Source organism: Cinclus cinclus, chromosome Z (genome assembly GCF_963662255.1).
Source record: "Cinclus cinclus chromosome Z, bCinCin1.1, whole genome shotgun sequence".
Lineage (NCBI taxonomy): Eukaryota > Metazoa > Chordata > Aves > Passeriformes > Cinclidae > Cinclus > Cinclus cinclus.
In genome coordinates, this window is record NC_085084.1 from 84293595 (window position 1) to 84315007 (window position 21413).

At 45.2% G+C, this 21413-nt stretch overlaps 1 protein-coding gene across 1 annotated transcript in view; it reads right to left on the reverse strand.

Moving 5' to 3' along the window:
- The window catches only part of MYO5B (myosin VB), a 145677-nt gene that overhangs the window by 45860 nt on the left and 78404 nt on the right, over positions 1-21413 (reverse strand). Inside the window, exons 14-19 of the mRNA XM_062513989.1 lie at positions 21226-21348; positions 19942-20025; positions 14979-15125; positions 14257-14354; positions 9512-9598; positions 995-1106 (exon numbers count right to left, since the gene is read on the reverse strand). Coding sequence (XP_062369973.1) covers positions 995-1106; positions 9512-9598; positions 14257-14354; positions 14979-15125; positions 19942-20025; positions 21226-21348 — 651 coding nt within the window. The remainder of the gene's footprint in view (positions 1-994; positions 1107-9511; positions 9599-14256; positions 14355-14978; positions 15126-19941; positions 20026-21225; positions 21349-21413) is intronic.

Here is a 21413-nt window from a genome sequence, read left to right on the forward strand (position 1 = left end):
TTTGGTTTTGCTTTTTCCTTATTTGATGGTTTTAATATAAACAAAGGAATCACAGAATCTCAATTTTTTTTAGGTTGGAGGGAGCCTTAAGCTGTACATATATCCAACATTCCCACCATGGGCAGGAATACCTTCCACTAGACCACACAAGAAATGCAACACCAGAGCACTTCAAGAAAAAGACTTCTTTCTCAGAAAGATTATTGTTCAGATCTACAAAGTCATAGATGTGCTGCAAAAAGTTCTGCAGCCAAGGGTAACACTGGGTGCAAAAAGCAACAAGAGGAATCCAATTGGGTAAATTCCTCAAAAACCACACAGGAAAACAAGCGATCAAACACTAAAACCTGTTTAAGGTGCTATGCACATTCTGGGCCACTCAACAGAAAGAAACTTTTTGCATGCACATTTACAATTTAAAAATAATGCATACAAGCAAGCAGTGAAGTTTCAGTAAGGAGAGGTGGCAAAACGTTCTGATTAACTGATGGTAAAAATGTCCCAATCTGTGGGATGTTTTTTTCCACACAGGGCCATTGAAAGTCTCCCACCCATCAAGATAAGGCATTTACTGCACTCTTCCCTTACTCATTTGTGCAAGCAGGCATTTAATGATTGACTAAGGTTCATGATATTCTCCCAGGCTGGACCTCTGAAATGTGCTCCAGCTGTGGCTAGACAAAACCAGGAGGGGCTTGGGGTACACAAATGAAAAGCAGCCAGTCATTCATGTCCAGCCAGTGACAGCAAGCTCTGGACTTCACCAGCACTGAATTGATTTGCTCCTCCTGACCACAAACAAGAAATCCCATGTCCTACTTTTCTCCTGCCACCTCCTTGCAAGACTCCCTAATTCGGGCAAAACTACCAGGCTGCCTGGTGTGGAGAAGCACCTGCATAAGCAGCAGGTGAAGCTGGAGCAATTTCAGAACACACCAAAGCCATGAGTTATGAGCTTTTAAAATCACTTTTGAAAGATCTGGACCCAGCTCACCTTAATGAGATCTTCCAACAGGGTCTGACAGATCTTCTTCTTGTCTTGCTTAGCAAGGTCTCTCTTGTTCATAAGCACACGGTACCTGTTGAAAAAGTCAGGGTAGGACCACCTGAAAGCAAAGCACACACTGGGTTAGTCTGCATGCTGGGCACTGTTCCATTAAAATAAAGTGTTCAGAGTTATAGATGAGTCAAAGTGTGAAATATTTCAAGGGATTTCTCACCACTACCCTCAGCAAGGACTAAAGCTATCCAAAAGCAGCTACTCACCCCCAGCCTGACCCCAATCTCAGACACTGAATGACTGTATCAGGGCTTTTCTAGCCTGGAACAGAAAGGCCACAGACCACCCTGTTTTCACCCCTGATGTTCTTCCCAATCTGCTGCTCTTTACCACTCAAAAGCAACAATGCTGGTCAGAAAAGAGAACCTAACTTTGGAGAAATCACAGATCTTTTGACTGCCCAAAACCAAAAAGTAAATAGCAATCTTGATAAAGTTACAGAGAATTAATCAAATAGGTATTCTTTGGTTTTTGTGCTCCCAAACTCTGCTGAATACTAATTTCAATCAACTTACTCACTAATTGCTCCATCTTGAGGTCTGTGACTGACTCTGGAAAGGCAAAGCAGCCCCTTGGAAGATGCCTCGCTGTCTCCAGCAGCGAAACTTCCAAACAGGCAACACTAATTGAAGGAATTAAGAGTATTATATCCTACTGCTAGGAAGTATCATCTCCTGCTGCTGTTGATAGATGTAGAGCTTGCAGACTGTGATCCTAAAATTGTTTCAACCTTCTCTAAAATTAACACAGTGAGTTATAAACCCCACAAAACCTGAGTTCTTAATTAACACTAGCCTTTTCCAGCAATATCCAGAATTACACTGATATTTCAACAAAATACACATAACAAACATCAAAGGGAGACTGGAGAGAATATCGCAGAGAATTTGATTTCTACTCTCACTCAACAAAACCACCTGTGAGCTTGATCCTTACCTGCAGGGATGCTCTGGCAACCAGGATGAGAACAAACTGTGAAGAGATGCCATACAGAGCCATCCTGTTCACCCAAAAGCCCCATGCGTGCCTTAATTTTTGTATTACTGCACCAAATTCTTCCTATTCATACACTTCCAGGGATTAAAAGTGTGGGAGGGAAAAATAAACTGCAAAGGGCCAGAGCAATTCTTGTGACAGGTTGTGGCCAGTTTGCAGTGGTGAGGCTGAGTGAGACCACCAGAGCAGTGGCAGCTGCCAGCTCTGTAAAATATTTCATCAAGCAGAATAGTTCAGTTGGAAAGGACCTGCACAATCATCTACTCCAGCTGCTGATACCTCTCATGAAACACATTGAAGGCTGGAAGCTGTAGTATTTGCTAAGACAGTCATATAGCTGATTTCAAAAATACACAACCAACAGAGTTTTGTACCGCTTCAGAAAAGGGGAGGAGAACCAATACTTCTTTTTTTTTTTTTTCATGAAAAGCAATGCTCTAATTAAAAGAGCACAGCAGAAGGGAATGTTTGCAAAGGGAATGAAGAGAGAAAATGGGGGAAAGGTAAGGACTGGAAAGCCACAAATAACTCCTGCAGGTACACACACCACCCAGGTCACAACTACCAAAGATTATGGTGGTGGCAAAAACCAGAGTACCCTCAGGATTGCACCTGAAGCCAAAGATAAAATGGGGATCTCCTGGAGGCAGAAGCATGAGGGAAACTGTGATAAAAGGATTTCCCATGCTCAGAATGCTCAGATTGGTTCTGGAGCAGCTGGATTTAGTGCTGATTTAATCTCTGTCTCTGTGGGTTAGTCCTGAGGCCAGGCAGCTAAGGCTACCCACCCCTAAAATAATCAAAAGTACTGGATTACCACTAAAAAACTCAAATGTCAGCTATGGGGAGCTCCCTCTGCGGTGAAAACTGAACACAAAGATTATGCGAGACTACAAGCTTGTGTCCTGTAGGGTTTAACTTAAACTTGCCTTCTCTTTGCTTTCTCAGTGCCTCCGTTTTATAATTACATTTCCCATTTTGCGTTGTGCAAATAAAACCTATTTTCACTTTAAGCACGCCCGAGGTTTACACAGCTCCAAATCAAACCTGAGAGGAGAAGCAGAGCATGCAGTGCCCCAGGCAAGGCACCCAGCCAAGCACACGAGGCTGGAGATATCCTGCCTGGCTCGTGTATTGCTCCAGCCAGGGAAAGCTTGGGAGGGGGGAGGAGAGAAGGAGGGAGTATTCCCATTAACCTGCCAGAGTCAGCTCAGGCACTGATATTATTAACTGCTGATATCTGGAGGAAAAAAAAAAAAAATCACCCTGCATGTGCCCCCCAGGCTCTTCCAGCAAAGAGCAGATGGTGAAGAGGAAGAATGTGAAACTCAGGGCACAGGTCCAAGCTGGGCAGAAAGCAAAATCTATTATTTTCCAGCACCAAGGCAGAGATGAAGATCCCACAGCTGCTCACCAACAGAGTCAGACACCTGCAGGAATTCCTTAAAAATAGACAATAGGTCACAACACAGTGGGTCTTTGCCCACAGCCTGTCGTTCTCACTTTCCAAGGTGGCAAAAATTGATTTTCCACGCCCATCCTTAATAATAATGACTCACTTTTGAGGAGCAAGTCTCACACAAGACATTGCAAGAGTCAGGAAATACTTCCCCTGGTTTCTGTCAAGATGTTTATCAGGACTGGTGGCACCCACAGCCCCTTTTCCACATCTCCCAGAGGTTCACAGCCCCACACTGCACCCCCAGGGCACAGAACTGCCTCACTCGTGCTCTCACCACTCTCTGATTTAGCAGGGGATGACAGCCCTGACACCACACTGTTCCTGTATTATTGTCATGGAGCATCAAGACAAAATCTGTGTCACGCCAAGGCTCAGCCAGCCTATCAGTAGTTTCACTGGGATATTTGCCATCCCAGTTCACTAGCAATAGAAAGCTGTGGGGGTTCATAGGTGCTGCTACAGAATCCTCCCTGGAGAAAGGAACAATTTAAGGACTCAGGTTTAATGTAACATGCCTCACTGAACCACTCGAGGCACAAAGCTGTATAAAATTTCCTTACAACTTTGTGCTCAGAGAGAAACAAACATGATCCCCCAGCACTGCAAGGAAGATTTCTCCAGTGCAAAAATACTGAAGCTCAGTGATTTGCTGTACACACACTTTTAAATTTATTTTTCTGCACATACATGTTTCAGGGTTTTTTTTAGGTACAGTGTCTTCATTTTCACTGGGAAAAAAAAAAACCAAACAAAAAAAACCACAACACAAAAACAAAGAAGAGAAAACTTATTTAATACTTGCCAAACCACTGACTCCCAGCAGGAGACAAAGGATGTGCTGTGCTATCCCACAGCTTAGCAGGTAAGGAATGACTGTGGGAAGGGTATACCTCAGTTCAACTTGGGGACAGGTATCAAATAAAAAACAGAGTTGAGATGCTTGGTAGGCTGCCACACAACACACAGCATGGGAAATCCTCAGTGCTGGGGGCTGGAAACCACCAAGGGACAGTAAATAAATGAAACTCCATGTTATTATCAAGTTTTAAGGTCCAGATAAGTGGTGCAGAGAAAAGAGATGGAACCAGGGGGATTTTTATACCTGCAAAACTTACAAACAGGAAGAAGGAGGCACAAAGGACTGGGCCGATGCTACTCAGACTGAGATCAAGCCAACCTCAAACAGCTGAATTCTGCTTTGATGTCAGCACAGGTCACTAAAGGGAAAAGGCATTCCTTCAAGGAATTGAAAGATGCAGGAAAATTACTTATGCCTGTGGAAAAACCCCTCCTTGGGTTCAGGCAGCAAGGAGGATAGTTGACTGGGAGCCTGAGATTTGGTCATCCCAGCAAAGTCTTTGTCATCTACAGGAAACAGAGAGAATAAGCCATAGCACAGCACAGAAAAAGTAAATTTTTTTCTGTAGTTTAAGCAACCAGATTTGGATGTTTTACATAAAAATGCAGCCAGGTGCAAAGCAAAGATGCTGCTCCTGCCCAAAACTGAGGGGTTATGGACCTGAGCAGAGCCAGCTGGGTTTATTATCATGTCAAATTGAAGGGAGAGTGTGGGTAGGAAACTGGGGTTGACATTCTAAAGAAGCCTCCATAAAGCATCTTTCCAAGCAGTCAGCAACTGCCCAAAATATCCACAACCCATTGTTTCAGGGTTATTACAGCAATATTACACCAGCTGCACAAAGGGAACAGCTGAAAGGACTATGATAGGTCAAAAAAGTTTCACTCTCGAACATAACCTGGCTTCTTTTGGTACCCTAAAATAACTGAATGTGAAATGTTTCCACTCAGAGAAAACAAATTCACTGTCCCTGTCTCCCAGGGCCATCCCAGGTGCTGAGCAAACTCAGCTTTGTGTAAAAAATCCTGGCAGCATCACAAGGCACCCTCTCTTGAAGGGGTCAACATTTAAAGCAGGAAGGAGTTGGATGATATTGATCTTTCCAGAGGAGTCAAAACATGTCTGAAGGGGTGCAGGTCCAATCTCAGGGCCAAGATTTGACATGAAATTATTTTAGAAACTGCAGTTCAGGGAGAAAATTTCTCTTGTCTCTTGTTTACTGCAGTAGAACATATTTGCCTTTCAATTATCTATAAGACACGCCTGGCTTGAAATTAGCTGTAAAATATTCAAAGGGAAAAACAAGGAGGGGAAAACGCCTCCATTTACATATTACACCTTTGCTGGGAATGGGCAAGCAGAACTGCTGGTAGCCAAAGCAATTTATAGGTCTTGTTATCCTGAAATGACAGCCAGACAACTAAAGGCACATTCTATTAAAAAAAAATATGTATATCCAAGGATGTCCATGATCGTTTTCAATTATAAGTGTTTAATGTTTATAGAGTTTAGCAACTGGGATTTCACACTGAATTGATACAAAAACTCTGCATCTCAGAGTGAGCTCCAGCTACCAGAGGAAGCAGCCAAATGCCAAGGGTACTCAAACTACAAATACATAACAACTACAAAGAGGGTATTTCAGAGAGAACTGCAATGACGAGGTTATTCAGAGTGATGGCATGGTGGGAGACCACTGCTGCTGGACCACTGACTGGAAACCACCATAACCAGCAGGAAAATAATACACAGTTTTGATAGAACCAATTTAAAAACTTGTTTTTAAAGAGTATTTTGCTGTTCATGGAGATCTGCACCAGTTAGTTCTCTATAGACTCATCTCTGTGCAGCCAGTTTCTGTAAAAGAAGATGAATGGTTTTACAGCACAGAGACATCTTCCACGCTTTACCCAGGGAAGCTGATGATAGATTTACTACCTACACACCTCAGACAGTCCATTCATCACAGTCATTTATGCACACGCTAACAGATACAGATTTCTTAACTGCTGAGTAACTCATTTCACAACAAATTATACATTTTCAATTTATTTCAGCCGCAGCCACAGCACAGCCTACCATGGAAAATGGTGAAATAAACCCAGGCACACCGAAAGTGGGGAGCCCAAGGCTTCAGATTTCTGCGACTTACACTTGAACAACTATAACTTTTATTAAAAATTATTTCTTTACTTAGAGGTCAAAAAAATGTTGAAGATTCATAACGTTACTCTTCAGCAGCAGGTGGTTTTATCCAGAGATCTCTGACTCAAAGCCACATCACCCTCAGAAAGTCACTCTTGTGACAATATGCTGGAATATATTCAGAGGCAAGTGTTTCAGGATGAAAAGAAAGAGTTTTTCTCTTGCTTCTGCATAAAACTTACCTTGAGATAACCAAATCTGGAAATTTCCTGCTGCTTTACAGATAAATTGCTTACACCCAAACGAAGCAAAAGTCAGGAAGATCAAGTTTTCTGTTATTATTTTAAAGTATTCCAAATTTAGAGCCTTCACATGGAGTTTAAATTTAAAGCAATGACTCTTCTTTTTTGGCTTTATCCTTAATCAAGCAATGTAAACTCATCACAAAATATAAGGAAATACAGAGGAATAATCAATGCTCACTGTGATGAAAACTGAGACAGGCATAAAACTGCAGAAAGAACTAAAAAGTTTGTTACTTTTCCTACAAAAAAATATCCTGTGGGAGCATCTTTTCCTGAGATGGTCTGTGAAATCAATTTAAACACACAGATTATTCACAATATTTCAATGACATTGTCCAGCTCCTGGGCCTGGATTTTCAAGACTGAAATTTTGTGAGTAAGGAAGGTGAAGAACTACCAGAGCCCAAAATGAGTATTCTATTTGGTGCAGAGCTGTTCCTGTGTAAAACTATATCCTAGAAATATTAAAATACACAGAAGTCTGTCCTCTAAGCATCACAAACTTTGGAGAAGGTCACTCTGAAAGGCTGAAATAGCTTTTTGCACCCTTTTTTTTTTTTGTCCCTGGAGGAAGAACAAGAGCTGACAAGTTGCAGTGATGGAGCAGTTCTGTATTCGTACTGTCCTGGGAAAAGATCTCATAACCAAAAGCACACAAGCAAAGCTGAGAGCATAATTTTTTAATTTTTCAGGGTGGGGAGGTCCTTGCACTGGTTAATTCTTTGCTGTCAATAGATCCTGGCTGGTCTCCAGGTGCAGCAGCGTTTTCTCCCCTCTGTTCCCCCTCTCTAGTTACTAATTTACTCAGTTATTAATTGATTTTAGTGCTGTAGGGTCTAAACTGCAGTTAAGTGAGCAGAAATGGAAAAAGGCTACAGATCTGCAGGATAATTATGAATGGAGAGGAACAGGGTATCTGTGCAGCCATGATGAGACCAGTAACAAACTTCATAAAACACACCAAAAAAACACAGGTCAGAGCTCCCCAAACTCTCCCAGGACCCACCACGGCAGAGCCAGGGCCCAGACTGCACTGGGCAGTGTGACTGCTTGCTTGGAGGGCAAAAAACTGCATCCCTCTGGCCTCTTCCATGTGAAAAAAAACCAGATTTTTCATTGTTTCAGAGCTTTTACTACACGAGGACTAATGCATTTGGTCTGACAATAAAGATGGCAATAAAAGACAACCCATGGACTGGAATTTTTGATTTTGATCACCATGGCTTAGTGACCATGTAATGAAAAAGCAGCTTTTTTTCGAGCTACTTCCACAGAAGCCCTCAAGACTTCAGAGGTGATGCTGGGTCTCCTTACAGGGTCAGACTCCCAACATGAGGACCCAGATCTCCACCCTCCCACCCTGGCAGAGGACAGAGAGAAATTGGTTTCCATGAGGCTTTTCTTCTTCTCCTTCTTCTATTTTCCCTTCTTGCTCTGTAAATAGATGGACTCAGCTGTCAGGGAGAAGCCCATCACCCTACCCACATCATCCTGACCCATGGAGGTCACTGGCCAACTGAGGGAAAGGTCAGCAGAGCCACCTCAACATACAGCTGCTGCCCCAGAAACCCTCTGCAGCTTTTCAGGAGGTGAGAGTAGCATGCTCCTCCCCAAAAATCCTGAGTTTCTCATGGTGTTCCACATCACGCTCAGCCAACTCTTCACTGAGCATATTTTTAACTTCTTTGTTCTGTATAAAAAAAAGGCTGATGGCTTTGCTGACATTAACACAAAGCTGCTTGGCACTAAAATGCAATTGATGCATTTTCAGAATTATTTGCCCTTGTCATCTTAAGGACTAATGTATAGTCTATGTTTTCTGATTTATTACGCCTTAAAAACCTCTTTTGAATTTTACATCTCAATCAGCAAGAGCCACACCACCCGTAACCCTCCTTTTTATGATGCAAGAGTTTGAAGCCTAGGATCCTCTGGATGTGCAGTGTAAAAGTCTACAACAATAATTTACAACCTTTATTTTCCTTCTCTGTGAGTAGAATATTTTTTTTTTTTTTTTTTTGGCTGAAATCAGGATTGCAGCAGATGTCTGAAGCCAGGAACAGAAAAATACAAAGGAAAAGCAAATTGAACAGTGGAAGGAGCTTCAGGCAAAGAGGGAAGAAGTCCTCTAGGGCAATGCTTGCTTCCAGAGCGGTTCTTTTGTTACTTGATGACCACCTAGATACGGGATCAAAGCTAGATTCCTTTGTCTGCTTTTTCAGAGGTTTCATCAGAGCACATTACCTCTAAGGACCAAAGTGAAAGCACCAGCTGGAACACTGGACACAGCACAACACACCTTCTGCCAGCCCCATTTTGCAGCTCTCTGATTGACAATCAATCTCTTAAGACTTGAGGAGCCCAGGACATAACGGGAATTTTGCAAAATGAAAAATAAAAATATATATGAAAAGCAGAAAATCCACCCTGAATATAAACCAACTTAAATAAACGCTATCCTGAGAACACGAGTGTTTTCTTGTTCCTCCCTCACCTCAGATAATCACAGAATGGTTTGGTGTGGAAGGGTCTTTAAACTCATCCAGTCCCATCCCTGCCATGAGCCGGGACACCTCCTACTATCCCAGGCTGCTCCAAGCCCTGTCCAACCTGGCCATGGGTCAATGAACTTGCTGAGGAAATCACAGGAGCAGCACAACCCCAGGGAATTCCCAGCCCAGTACCTGGATGGGAAGCCAGCTGCACTGATCCGGATGGTCTCCAGCACCCCACAGGCTCTCAGCTGCTGCACCGCTCTTTTCGGATCAAACCTGCAGTTAGATTTAGGACAGACATAAACACACATTGAAAGGGAACCCACACCTCACCAGCCCACCTGACAGTGACTCTTCCAGAGTCCTTCCAGGAACTACTTTCTCCTCTCCTCATTACTCCTCGTGCACAGATGTCACACGTTTTCTCTGCATGTCACAAAGTTGGTGTGATTTTTCAAGTTGCTCGAAACCTTGCTACCTCACTGATGTCAATGCCAGGTGTACCCTTGGGATAGGAGGACCACCTGCTGCAATCAATTAGTGCCTAGAGCCAGAAATTACCTGGCTTTGTAATCACAAATCACAGATTCTAATACAATCACAATAAAGAAGGGAACAGGCTACCCCACCTTGAGCTGCTGGTGAACCACCCCACATTACTCTTGTAGATATCAGGGCAACAACATACTTACAGAAATCAAATTCAACAGCAAAGTAAGCCATATATATGCAGTTCCATACCATAAACAGGTAATTAACAGGTGCCACAAGTTTCTACACTAAGTTTTCCAAGAACAATGCAATGACTTTGGCAGGCACCACATGGAAATTCAAGGTGCTTCTGCCCTTCTCTTTTTAACTGGCATCTCATTTCCATCACCAATTTGTGAAAAAACAAACAAACAAACAAACAAAAACGCAACACACCAAAAACAAACAAACAAACAAACAAAAAACCTCATGGCAACTTCCAGCTGAATACTTGGGCAGTGCTTCCTCTGGTTCCTGGCAAAAACTCACTCCCAGATCAGACTGTCCTTGCACAGAGTGAGTCCAGGTACCAGCACCCCCATCGCTGTTCCTTCCTTCCACCCTGACTCCAAATGCACAAGGAGGCTCCAGCTCTCCATCTCAGTTAGGCACTGAAAAAGGTCTTTGCATCAAGCCTGGACTCACATGATGCAGATGTCCATAGCTGTGTGAGGTTTCCAGAACAAAGCTTCCAATATAACACCAGCTTTTCCCTTTCTGAAAGCCTACAATATTTACACCTGCAAGTCAAGATTGCATGAATAATTCTGCCTGCTCTCTGCTGTACAAAAGCAGCGTGAAAAATAGCCCCCTTCTTCTCTCTCTGTGCTTTTTTAAAATTCCCTGGACCTGTCAAGTCTGCAAGCTAGTTATTCACTCCAACACCACAAACACTGTGCAGGGTGAAAAATCAGTCTGGGCTGTCACTCACTTCAAGGAAGAACCCACAAGGGTGCAATTCCCATAACAATAAATAATAAACAGGACTGGCAGATCGGCAGGTAAACGTCAGTCCTGGAAGATCCCATGGAAATCTCTGTTGTATCCAAGAGAAACTCTGCAAAGCAGCAAAGCCCTGCTCAGTGGAGGTGAAATGCAGTCACCAGAGAGGCTGCAGTAATCTATCAGCAACAGCTCCAGCTATGGGTTAGCCCTGAAATTAAGACTGTAAAAGTGGGACAATACATCTTATTACGAACTTCTTTTCTTTGCCATGGCAGGTAGAAGCACCTGGCAGGTTGCTTTGGGCCTGGAAACCCAAGTTAGAGATCACAAACCCTGCCTGAAACAGAATCTAAAGGAAAACTGACAAGAGAAACAACCTGAAGTCAGGCATTCCTCCTGCATGTCTCTCCTTGGAAGTTTTCTTCACCAGGAATTAACCTCAGACCCAGGCTGCAGCCAGATGCAGCAAACATCCCTGCACTGTACCAAGCTGTCCTCCAGGATGGGAGCCTGACACCCTCAGCCCCATTACAGATCCTTTCAGCACGTTGTGGAGTAGGAATGCAGGGTGTGAGAGACCTGAGGAAGTCTCCAGTCCAACCCTCTATGTTCAAAAGCTCGGACAGCTATGGGGGCAAAACCCATAGCTCAGGGGTTTATCCAGTCAAAACTGATAGAAACCTCCACAGATGGAGGCTGAACAACCTCTCTGGGAAGACTGCTCCATTTACAGACTGTCCTCAGGGAGAAAAAGACATGTTTGCTTTTCTTCAGTCTGAACCTCCCATGTCAGTTTGGGGCTGTTGGCTCCTGTCCTCCCACCAAACACCACTGTTGAGAGCATGGTTTTCTCTTCATGGTAACCCCTCTAAGTACTGAAGGGCTGCCATTTCATCCTTTCTGCTCTCCAGAGTAAGCACCTCATTTTAGTAAAAGCGTAATGCTCTTGTGAGCTGAAAAATATTAAGGTTTAGAAAGAGAAAGCTTGTTTTCTCACTGAACAACAGCTTGTTCTGCATGCTAGACACCACTTCAGTGCCAACCTGGAGCAATGCTGATGATCTTTCACTTCACAAATGCTTCCCAGCACTGAGCATTTTCCAGCATGTGTCTCTAGATCCCACCTTTACATACAATATAATCAGCTGTAGAGAGCACATTCTACGAGGAGCAGCTGAGAGAGATGGGGAAGGGGCTGGAGCCCCAGGAGAGGCTGAGGGAGCTGGGAAAGGGGCTGAGCCTGGAGAAAAGGAGGATCAGGGGGGATCTTGTGGCTCTGCACAACTCCCTGACAGGAGGGGACAGCTGGGGGGGATTTGGGATCTTATCCCAGGGACCAGGGACAGGAGGAGAGGGAACGGCCCCAGGCTGGGCCAGGGGAGGATCAGGGTGGACACCAGGAGGAATTTCCCCATGGAAAGGGTGGTCAGGAACTGGAAGGGGCTGCCCAGGGGGATTTGGAGAGCCCATCCCTGGAGGTGTCTGAGGAAGGACTGGATGTGGCACTCAGTACTCTGGGCTGGGGACAAGGTGGGGATCAGGCACAGCTTGGGCTCGATGAGCCTGGAGCTCTTTTCCAGCCTCAGTGCTCCTGGGATTGTGTGACTTCATTTGAGCCAGGCTAAGGATACAAATTCCTCAAGCTGGTGGCAAGACCAATCTTTACTAAGATCCCCAGGTCACAGGCAAATTACACAATCCATGAGGGATGAGGGGGGAGAGTCTCTTACAGAACCACCCACAGGAGACCCCTGAACCCATGAGGATGAGGATGCAACCCCATTATGACAACCTAAAGCAACCTCTTCCAGAACCATCATTGTGTCTCTTTTGGTCTGTCATTTGTTCCCAAAATCCCAAGCTTGGATGCTCACCAGTAGTATCATCACACTGGACAGAGCTATCACTTGGACTAGGAGCAGGCACTGGCAGAATTATCCTCCTGGTGCTTGCTACCCATAATATCTTAGGGATAAAATATCCTAGAGATACAACTGAGTTCATCCAATTACTGCCCCCTGAAAGCCAGGAGCTTGCACATCCATGGAATTATATTAATTATATCCTGAGCATCACATGAAAAACTGAATTTGAAAGTTCAAAGGCAGAGAAGTGAAGAGGGATGAGCTACAAGGCGAGCCAAGGAGGGACATGGAGTCTTGGAAATATCCCTTGGAAAGATGAGGCCATTTCATCACCCAGAGCATCTACCACACCCTCACTACAGCAAGACAGAGAAAAAATGTTGTGCTTCATCTAAAGAAAGCAGCCAATCACACAGTGCAATCCTGAATTTCATTTAAATTACAACAATTCTATTTAAATCCCCTGCAAAAGGCAACAGCAGACCAAGGCCCTGAGCATGTCCAGTACCTACAATATGGTGTGTGAAACAGAACAGCAGAACACAGGGACTGCCATCCCAGCACAGACAGCTTTCTCCAGGGCTGTTAACTACTCCTCTAAAGAATCAGGTAAATATAAACCAGTTTCTGAGTGCCTTGCAATGATTAATAACCCTCACTTCGCTGTTTGCAGGGGGAGAAGAGTCAAGCCAGGAAGTTTCCTGGTGGATACATCTCCCCCAGCACATCATGACCAGGGATGAGCCTCTTCTGAGCAGCTTTGCCCTCCTTTCAGAACTCCCTTGGAGCTGTCTCTGCACTCCTAAATCATATTGTGCTCACTGGGAGCACTCAACCTGCATTGGATCAGCTGGAGGGAAATGCCTCCCTGCTGCTGGATTACACTGACAACCTTCTTCCTTAAAGGTCACCACCTGCACTTGATGCCTTTCAAGGACGTCATATCTATAAGGTCCTGTGTACTAATGGCCAAGCTCTCCTGGAGTTACAGGGAAGAAAACTGGGCACAAATCCATGACCAAGAGGTCAAACAGGGCTAACAGCTACCTGCTCACAGTGTTTGCTGCCTGTGATACGCCTCTGAACTACAGAGGTAAACCAGGAGTGGCCTCTTGCTTCAGCTGTTCACTCACCTGGAAACCTGCCTGAAGCTGATACAAGCCATGTCTTTACTTCTCCTACATTTATTTTGGAAGCACCAGTACATTTTTGTCCATTTTACAAGCCCACTACTTACCTCTGCTTTTTCAGTTATTTCTCTTTTCACTGTTTGGAACTATAATTATTTAAACCAAAGCAAGTCTAAGATAAAAATTGCACATAGACCCTATTACAACAAAGCAAGGATGCTCAGTGTTAGCAGAACATTCTTATGAATTATTAGAACCTGAATTAGTCTTCATTTCAGAGGCACAAACCCCACATGCTGAAACCCAAAATGGAGATTCCAGAAACCAACACAGATGTTACACAAAACAACATTAGAAGGAGGGGGCAAGCTCTTCAGCAGGAGGAAGAGCCCAAAGCAGGCCCTGGTGCTATAAAGACGAACACATCTGCTCATCACATTTGCTCATCTGCAGTGCCACTTACTTGAAGGGGAGTTTCTCATCGTTGGGCTTGATGCAGCGCACGTAGTGCGGGGTGGTGGCATTCAGGGTCTCCATCAGCAGGTGCAGGGAGTTGCGGAACTGAAAGACAAAAAAAAAACCAAACCACTCATCTGGAAGAGGGGTGAAGGTGCTGCAACCCTGCAGCCCCAGCCAGTAGGTGCCACAAGCCACCCGTGGGTGTGACACAGCATGAACCTCCCCAGGGACCCAGCACGGGCAAGGGGAATTCAGAGAAGACACTGCAAGGTTCAGTGCTTCCAGATCAAAGAGGTTCATGAGCCACAAAGCTCAGGACTCTGCCCAGTTGGGTCTTTAAAACATCCCCAAGGATGACAGCACGACTTCTCTGTGCCCCTGTTGAATGCTTTGACCGCCCACAGGGGGGAAAATGCTCCTTTTCTGAAGCTGTTTCAATTTATGGGCTCCACAGTATATTGGGACAATATCCAGTGAATCCCAGAGTGGCCTCCACCCTCCCCAGACCACGTCCCAGCTGCTTTCAGTCAAGACTACTCAAGCCTGCTGTTCCAGAGGCACTGTTAGAAATCATCCAAAATGCAACAGCAGAACACTGAGATCACGGGAAAGTCTCTTTCCACCCCCCAACATCTTTTGATTTACTTCTGCTTCAAGAAGAAGATCTTCAACAAGATCTTAATTGGATCGCTCTGTCATTGCTGACTCACTCCAACCTCATATTACCTGGTGTCCCACTGTTTTCCTGTGCTCCTTGTTGGCAGTTTTGAAGGCTGGCCTGGCAGAGCGGACACTGATCCGGGATGTTCCCTTTGGCGTGGCAGCAGTGGGCACAGCGTCCTCCTCCTGGAATAAGTCTGCTACCATCTGATACTAAAACAAAAGGCAACTCTTGAGCACCTCTGGCCCTGCTGGCTGGGGAATGAACCCACCCAACTCCCACTGCAGGTAATTTCTCACCCATCCTGAAGCTGGAAGGGGAAAAAGGGTGAGAAAATGAAAGCAGGAAGAGTTGAAGAGTTGTGTACATAAGCCATACCAGCAGGACAATTGACTGTTCTGTGCTGCAGTTTGTGAAACCTTGAAATTGCACGTTAAATTGAACTACCAAAAAAAAAAAAAAAAAAAAAAAAAAAAAAAGAGGCTGGATTGCTGAAGTCTTGACAAGGCACAAAACCTCCTTTCTGGGTAGCACTACCATTCCACAACCCTGGAAGCACCACATCAACAGATCCCTAAGTCTGGGATTTCTGGCAAGCCAGCAGCAACATTTCCGCTCCATAAAAAGCAGGCGAGCTGGCAAATGCAGTTAATGCCTTTTTTATTGTTATTATTTAGGGAGCAGGATATTCAGATTTACATTAGGCTGGGGAACCTGAATACTAAGAAAGCCACCATAAATCTGGTCTGGTTAGCAGGGCTGTTGAATTTTCACATCTTGAATCCATCTAGACACCCACACTGGCTACTGCCACAGCTGCACTTACATTTAAAGGGGAAATCCTTAAATGCAAAAAAACCCCTCTCTGTCAGCAGGTGGGAGGTCATGTCTCACCAACTGAGCTGGGCTCCAGCCTAGTGACACTGCCAAAACCCCCACAATGCCTCCCAGCAGCACAGGTGCTGGAGCACCTGAGGGAGTGAGCCACGTTCCCCACATCCAGGGCACAGCATGCCCAAAACATCCACCCCAAAACCACCAGCATGAGGCAGTGCCAGCTGCATAGCACTCTTGCCCCCACCTCAGGCTCCTCCAAAAGCCCAACATGACTCTATTTCCATTGAGATCCCAGGAAGAGTGCTGTGGTTTAGCACTTTTTAGACATGAATGGACAGCCTTGTACTGTGAAGGGCTGCCTGGCTCTCTGCCACATCCCTGGGCTGAGGCAGGGACACTTCCAGCCCTGTCCTGTGGGCTGCTCTCACAGCTTATTAGGACAGCAGCCTCAACACCACTTTGAGAGGAAACTGTTTGCATTACAGGAGCAAATTTCTTGTAGGCTTCACAAGAGTGGCAGCTAAGGCTCTGCATCATGCTCTCAGCTTTCACTACTATCTCTGCAGCTCGCTCAACTCCTACCAAAATAAATGCTCCCACCTTCTTCACCTGACCCTCTATCACTAAAAAAGGCATCCCAACAGTTATGGTGGATGACACATCACCATCTGGGATGCTCTGACTCCTGCAAACACAGGAGGTATGGAAGGCACATGTGCTGAGGAAGATATCCAACACAGGCTCTGCTTTACTGCATCACACCTGACAATGGGGTAAAACCCCTGGATGCAATTTCGGGTTTCAAAATATCTTCTCAACACAGCCTGGCGTACCACTGATCCCTCCATCCACTTGGTATCAATAACAGCAGTGCTTGCTCCTGAATGAGTGCTGGAGAAGGATCTCAGAGCTGAGCTCTCAGCTTGCATGATGAAAACCTGGTGGAACTGGGATCATCTCTAGCAGGAAACATTCCACAGGTTCTGGGGCATAATCAAGAGGGACAGATCCCTCCTCCCCAGCTGGCAGAGTCAAAACCATTGGTGCATTATTTGTAGTTAGAAAGAACTGGAAAGTAATACCTTCACAGCATGCCCTTATGCTTTCCATCAGCATTCAAATCATCTCCCTTAACTCAAAGAACATCAGCTCTCAACTGTTTTAGCTGACCAGCGCTTACAGAACTAATTAAATGCTTTATAAAGTCTCTTTCACCATCTTGTTGATGGCAGTAATTGCATTCTAATTAGCAGAAGGCAGTTCTGCCTTGGTGGGAGTGCTTTGTTAGTGATGGCTTGTGACAGGGAGGTGCCTAGGTCCTTGCTGTGTGAAATTCAGTGTTCCCCTTTGCCCTCTGTGCTGTTTTAGTGGGGATGCAAACAAGAGTGCAGGGAATGCTGTGTGCCAGCCTGATGCTGAGGACAGGACAAAGTCCTCAGAGCACAGCCCTCTGCAGCACAAATGTGAGCTTCAATTAAATTTGCACATTTGGGTAGCAGAGTCAGCACTGCCACTGCTGTTTTTTCTGGTTCAGAGAGACCAGGCTACCTTTTACAGAGAAACAAAATTGTTTTTAATTGTTTATAACCCTGAAGGGAAAGTGGCAGGCAAGAGGCAAAAATATCAGGGTAACAATCTGCTTGCAAACAGGGGACAGGGGCAGTGAGAGCAGATCATCAGGTTTTGAAGGATTTAAGAGAGGAATGTGACAATGCTCCTGCTGCTCTTCTTCCCAGAACAGCATAGGATCAGCACAGGCTGATAAAAGCCACTGCCCCAAAGTTGTTAGAGGGTTGGCTTAAAGGCAGAAACTCAACAAACTATCTCCCAAAGGATCTAAGACCCAAAGGTATTTCAGAGTGTTTTGGGCTGGGTCAGGGCAGCTGTGGCTGCCCCATCCCTGGAAGTATCCAAGGCTGCACTGGACACAGCTTGGAGCACCCCGGGATAGTGGAAGGGGCAGGGGTGGCACTGGATGGGATCTAAGATCCCCTCCAAACCAGCTATTAAACAAAAGTCCAGCCTGCTCTGATATTAAATTGTTGTCCCTATGTATGACAAGAGAGCCTTTATTTTATAGCTCTGGCTTTTAGGGAACAATTTCCAGGGTCTCTACCACTCTACACCACAGTACACCAACAAGGTACAATCCCTCCTCTAGACCAAGAGGAAGAAGTCAAGCAGAAATCTTTATCAGACACTGCCAGTTCTGCAGCACTGACTCCAACAGCAAGTTCAGCACTGGCTAAATAATTAATCATACAGCATCAATTATTCCTGGAGGTTACCTGGCATTTCTAATGAGCTCTAATCACACCCAGTTTTTCCCTGGGAAGCTTCCTGAACATGCAGAGCTCTTGATTTGGGCATTATTAAAGCCCAGCTCCACAGTTATTAATTTCACAACTACTTCCATGGATGAGAAAACTGCTCATCCTGCTATCTTCACATGAATTCCTTGCTGTGAAACAGGTCAAGCCACTGACAACACTTAAATAATTTCCCATTCTCATCTCTTCCAACTTTGACAGGAACAAACTCCTCCCAAAAATAATGTCTCCTACACATCCCTTCATCCCACTCCTTATTCAGGGTGGCATTTAGAAGGTCACAGCCAGCAGCAAACTCAAGGGTGTCACAAAGAGAAGTCTGAATATGAGACGCATTTGCTGGCAACATGCAGGAAGCCTTCTAAATCTGTAATGCAAAAAAAAAAAGAAACACCAAACCAAAACCAACTTAACATGCTGACCTATGCTGTGGAAGGCTTTGAAATGGTTTGGAGTAAAGAAGATGTACCCCTTCCCTAAACCACACACCAGGTTTGGAGGAACAATGGTGCCCCAGAGCCACACAGCCTGGATTTTGGTTGCTGGATGGTGAGTTGGACTTTGCAAGGCTGCATTTTCACACTAGCTGCTTAATAAAACCTGCCCCTGGGAGAGATGAGGTTGTTTAAAGTTTCCTCTCATTAATCGACAATGAAAGACTCAAAGCTGCAGGGAAAACCTTTTGGTCTGGTTTTACAACAATAAGGATCTGAAATTCCTTAGCTGTCTGTGCTATTGACACTTTTAACCCAACCCACCCAAATGCTCACAGAGAGAAGGAGTATGGCACTGGAATCCAGAGCAAAATTTGCTCAATTTATATAGAAAACTGTAAAATTTCCAGCTTGGAGTCCACTGTCAAATGCTCATTTACTGCAGACAGGACCCACTCCAAAGCCTTCAGAGCCCCATAGCTCTTCTGCTTCCAACTTCCCGCCAAATCCACAGCTCATAGGAAATTCTCAACACCAAGAGCCAAAAACCCCTTCACCAGGAGACCTGGCATTCAAAGCCAGTCAGTACATGGCACTTGGTGCAATGAGATGTTGACAAGTTGTTTGTACAACACTCCAGAGAGGGAAGGTACACAGCACAAAGCCTTGTAAGGCACAAGTGACGTGAAGAGTGACCATTAGTAGCTGTTAATTTGTTGAAGATGCACATTGGCAGCAGTATAAAAAACAGCTCCACAGCATCTGGAGTGTCTCAGAGTTCATGTTACATTTCCAGCACTCTGTATTAACTCTAGTTTTTGCATAGGAGTTATTGAAGTAATTAAAAGTCACAGGGACAGGTATGATGGGTTACAGCTAAGAAGAACCAGTTATTTTCACACAGAAGGGGGACAGACAGCAAGGCTACCCAAAATATATAAACTGTGCTGGTAACAGTGGCTTTTAACCCCAGATCCCCATGCTTTTGACCAGCCTGGTCTAGTGGAAGCTGTCCCGTGGCACGGAGCTGGAACGAGATGATCCCTAAATTCCCTTCCAACCCAAACCAGTCTGTGATTCTACGCATGATGGGTGATTGGGTGACAGGTGGGGAGCTCCAAGCACGAGTTAAGTGGGATTTACAGTGCCCAAAAGACTACCTGTGCCTAATTTTGTCCCTTGGTGACTAGAAAAGAAGAGGATCAGCAGGTTTGGAAACTATTTTTGAGATGGATCTTGACAGGACACCAACACCAGGCTGAAGGAACACAGACAACCGCCCACATCCACACGTGGGTGCAACTCCAAACCCCAGCACATTCCTCTCCCCCCCTTTTTTCCCTGCTCCACACCCCACATATTTGGCTCTGTGGCTGCTGTGGGCTGCACATTCACACCCTCAGCCTGCTTGTCGTCGTTGCTTTTACCTTGCTGGCTTTCAGGATGTTGATCTGCTCCTCATACACGGTGTCCCTGTTCTTCTCCAGAAACCCCTCGCTCTGGTACTCCACCTGCCAGGACACAAAGGGAAGGAGCTCAGAGGGACAAGTCCAAACACGAAGGGACAAGGTGCTCCCACTACCCCCCTGCCATCAGGAGCTCACCTCAAAAACCTGAGAGGGGAAAGGAGCAAATGGAATTTAAAGGTCACTTTTTTTACCAAAAGAAGTGAACCTGAGTGAAAGCAAAATCCCTACTGCAAACACATACTGTTATTAAATTGCTGTGTATGGAAGGCGGAGGTGAAAAATACAAGGATCATCAGTAACTCTACATGCTCTTCTATTCACTCCTCAACTCCTTCTAAGTTAATCAATAAACCTGAAAATATACCCTGCCTAAGTCTCTTGTAGGTCTCTTGGGTTTTGAAGTTGCAGAGGGTTGGAATGCCATAGAATTAAAATAAAAAAGTTAAAAATAATTTAGAGACAATACAAGAAAATTTATCTTTCTTTCACATATTAAAAAAAAACCGGAAAACTTGCCAAGAAATACTTTTTATGAGGTGTTCATATGCAAAAAAAGCTGTCTGAGGAAAGGTGAGTGTCAACCTTTGCCATGATGAGTGCCTCTGGCATCCAGGGCAAACCTGTATGGCATCACAGCACCTGGATGTTGTCACCTCTTCAGACACGTCCTTGGGATGATCTTTTTAATCTTTTTCTGACGAATGTGTGTTTGGGATAACTTGAAGCTTTTGAGACTCCTGTTGGCTGTGAGTAACATCAGTCACATCAGGACTTCAGTGAAGCTGCAGCCCATGGACAAGACCCCTGAGCACCAGGCAGTGGGATTTGGTTTAGTTTAGTGCCACAGCTGGTATCTTCTCCCTCAAAAAGGTGGGATCTGCCTGGGATCACCTCCCACCTCCTCCCTGCACCGTGCCTTGCTGACACTCACAGTTCCTGCTCTTCAAACACAATTCCATTTCCCAACGCGCTTTCTGCCAAGCTGCTCTTGCAGAAATCCATTTCACCCCAGCTTTGGGAGAAAGGATTTTTTCTCTTTTGAGAAGCCATGACAACTCCCAGCTCAGAGCCACAACTGGGAGGCTGAAGTCCTCAGGACTTGTCCAGATTTGAGCACCTGAGCCACCATCACCACCCGCAAGGCACCACGGTCGCCAAGGAGCAGCTCACAGGGGCTACCCACGGATTTATTTTCCTGCAGGAGGCTTTCCTGTCCCTGCTGAGTGCTCCCCGTGTAGGTACCTTGTCAGCAAAGTGCAGGATGATGAAGGAGGTGTTGGACATGCGAGGTTTCTGGAAGTGCTGGCTGGAGGCATGGCGGTCGTACAGCTTCTGAGCCCAGTTCTGGTCTGTGCCTTTGGGCACCTGCATGGGGACAAAGGGGACAGTGCCAGGCCTGGGTGATGCTCTGTGCTTTTGTGGTAAACACA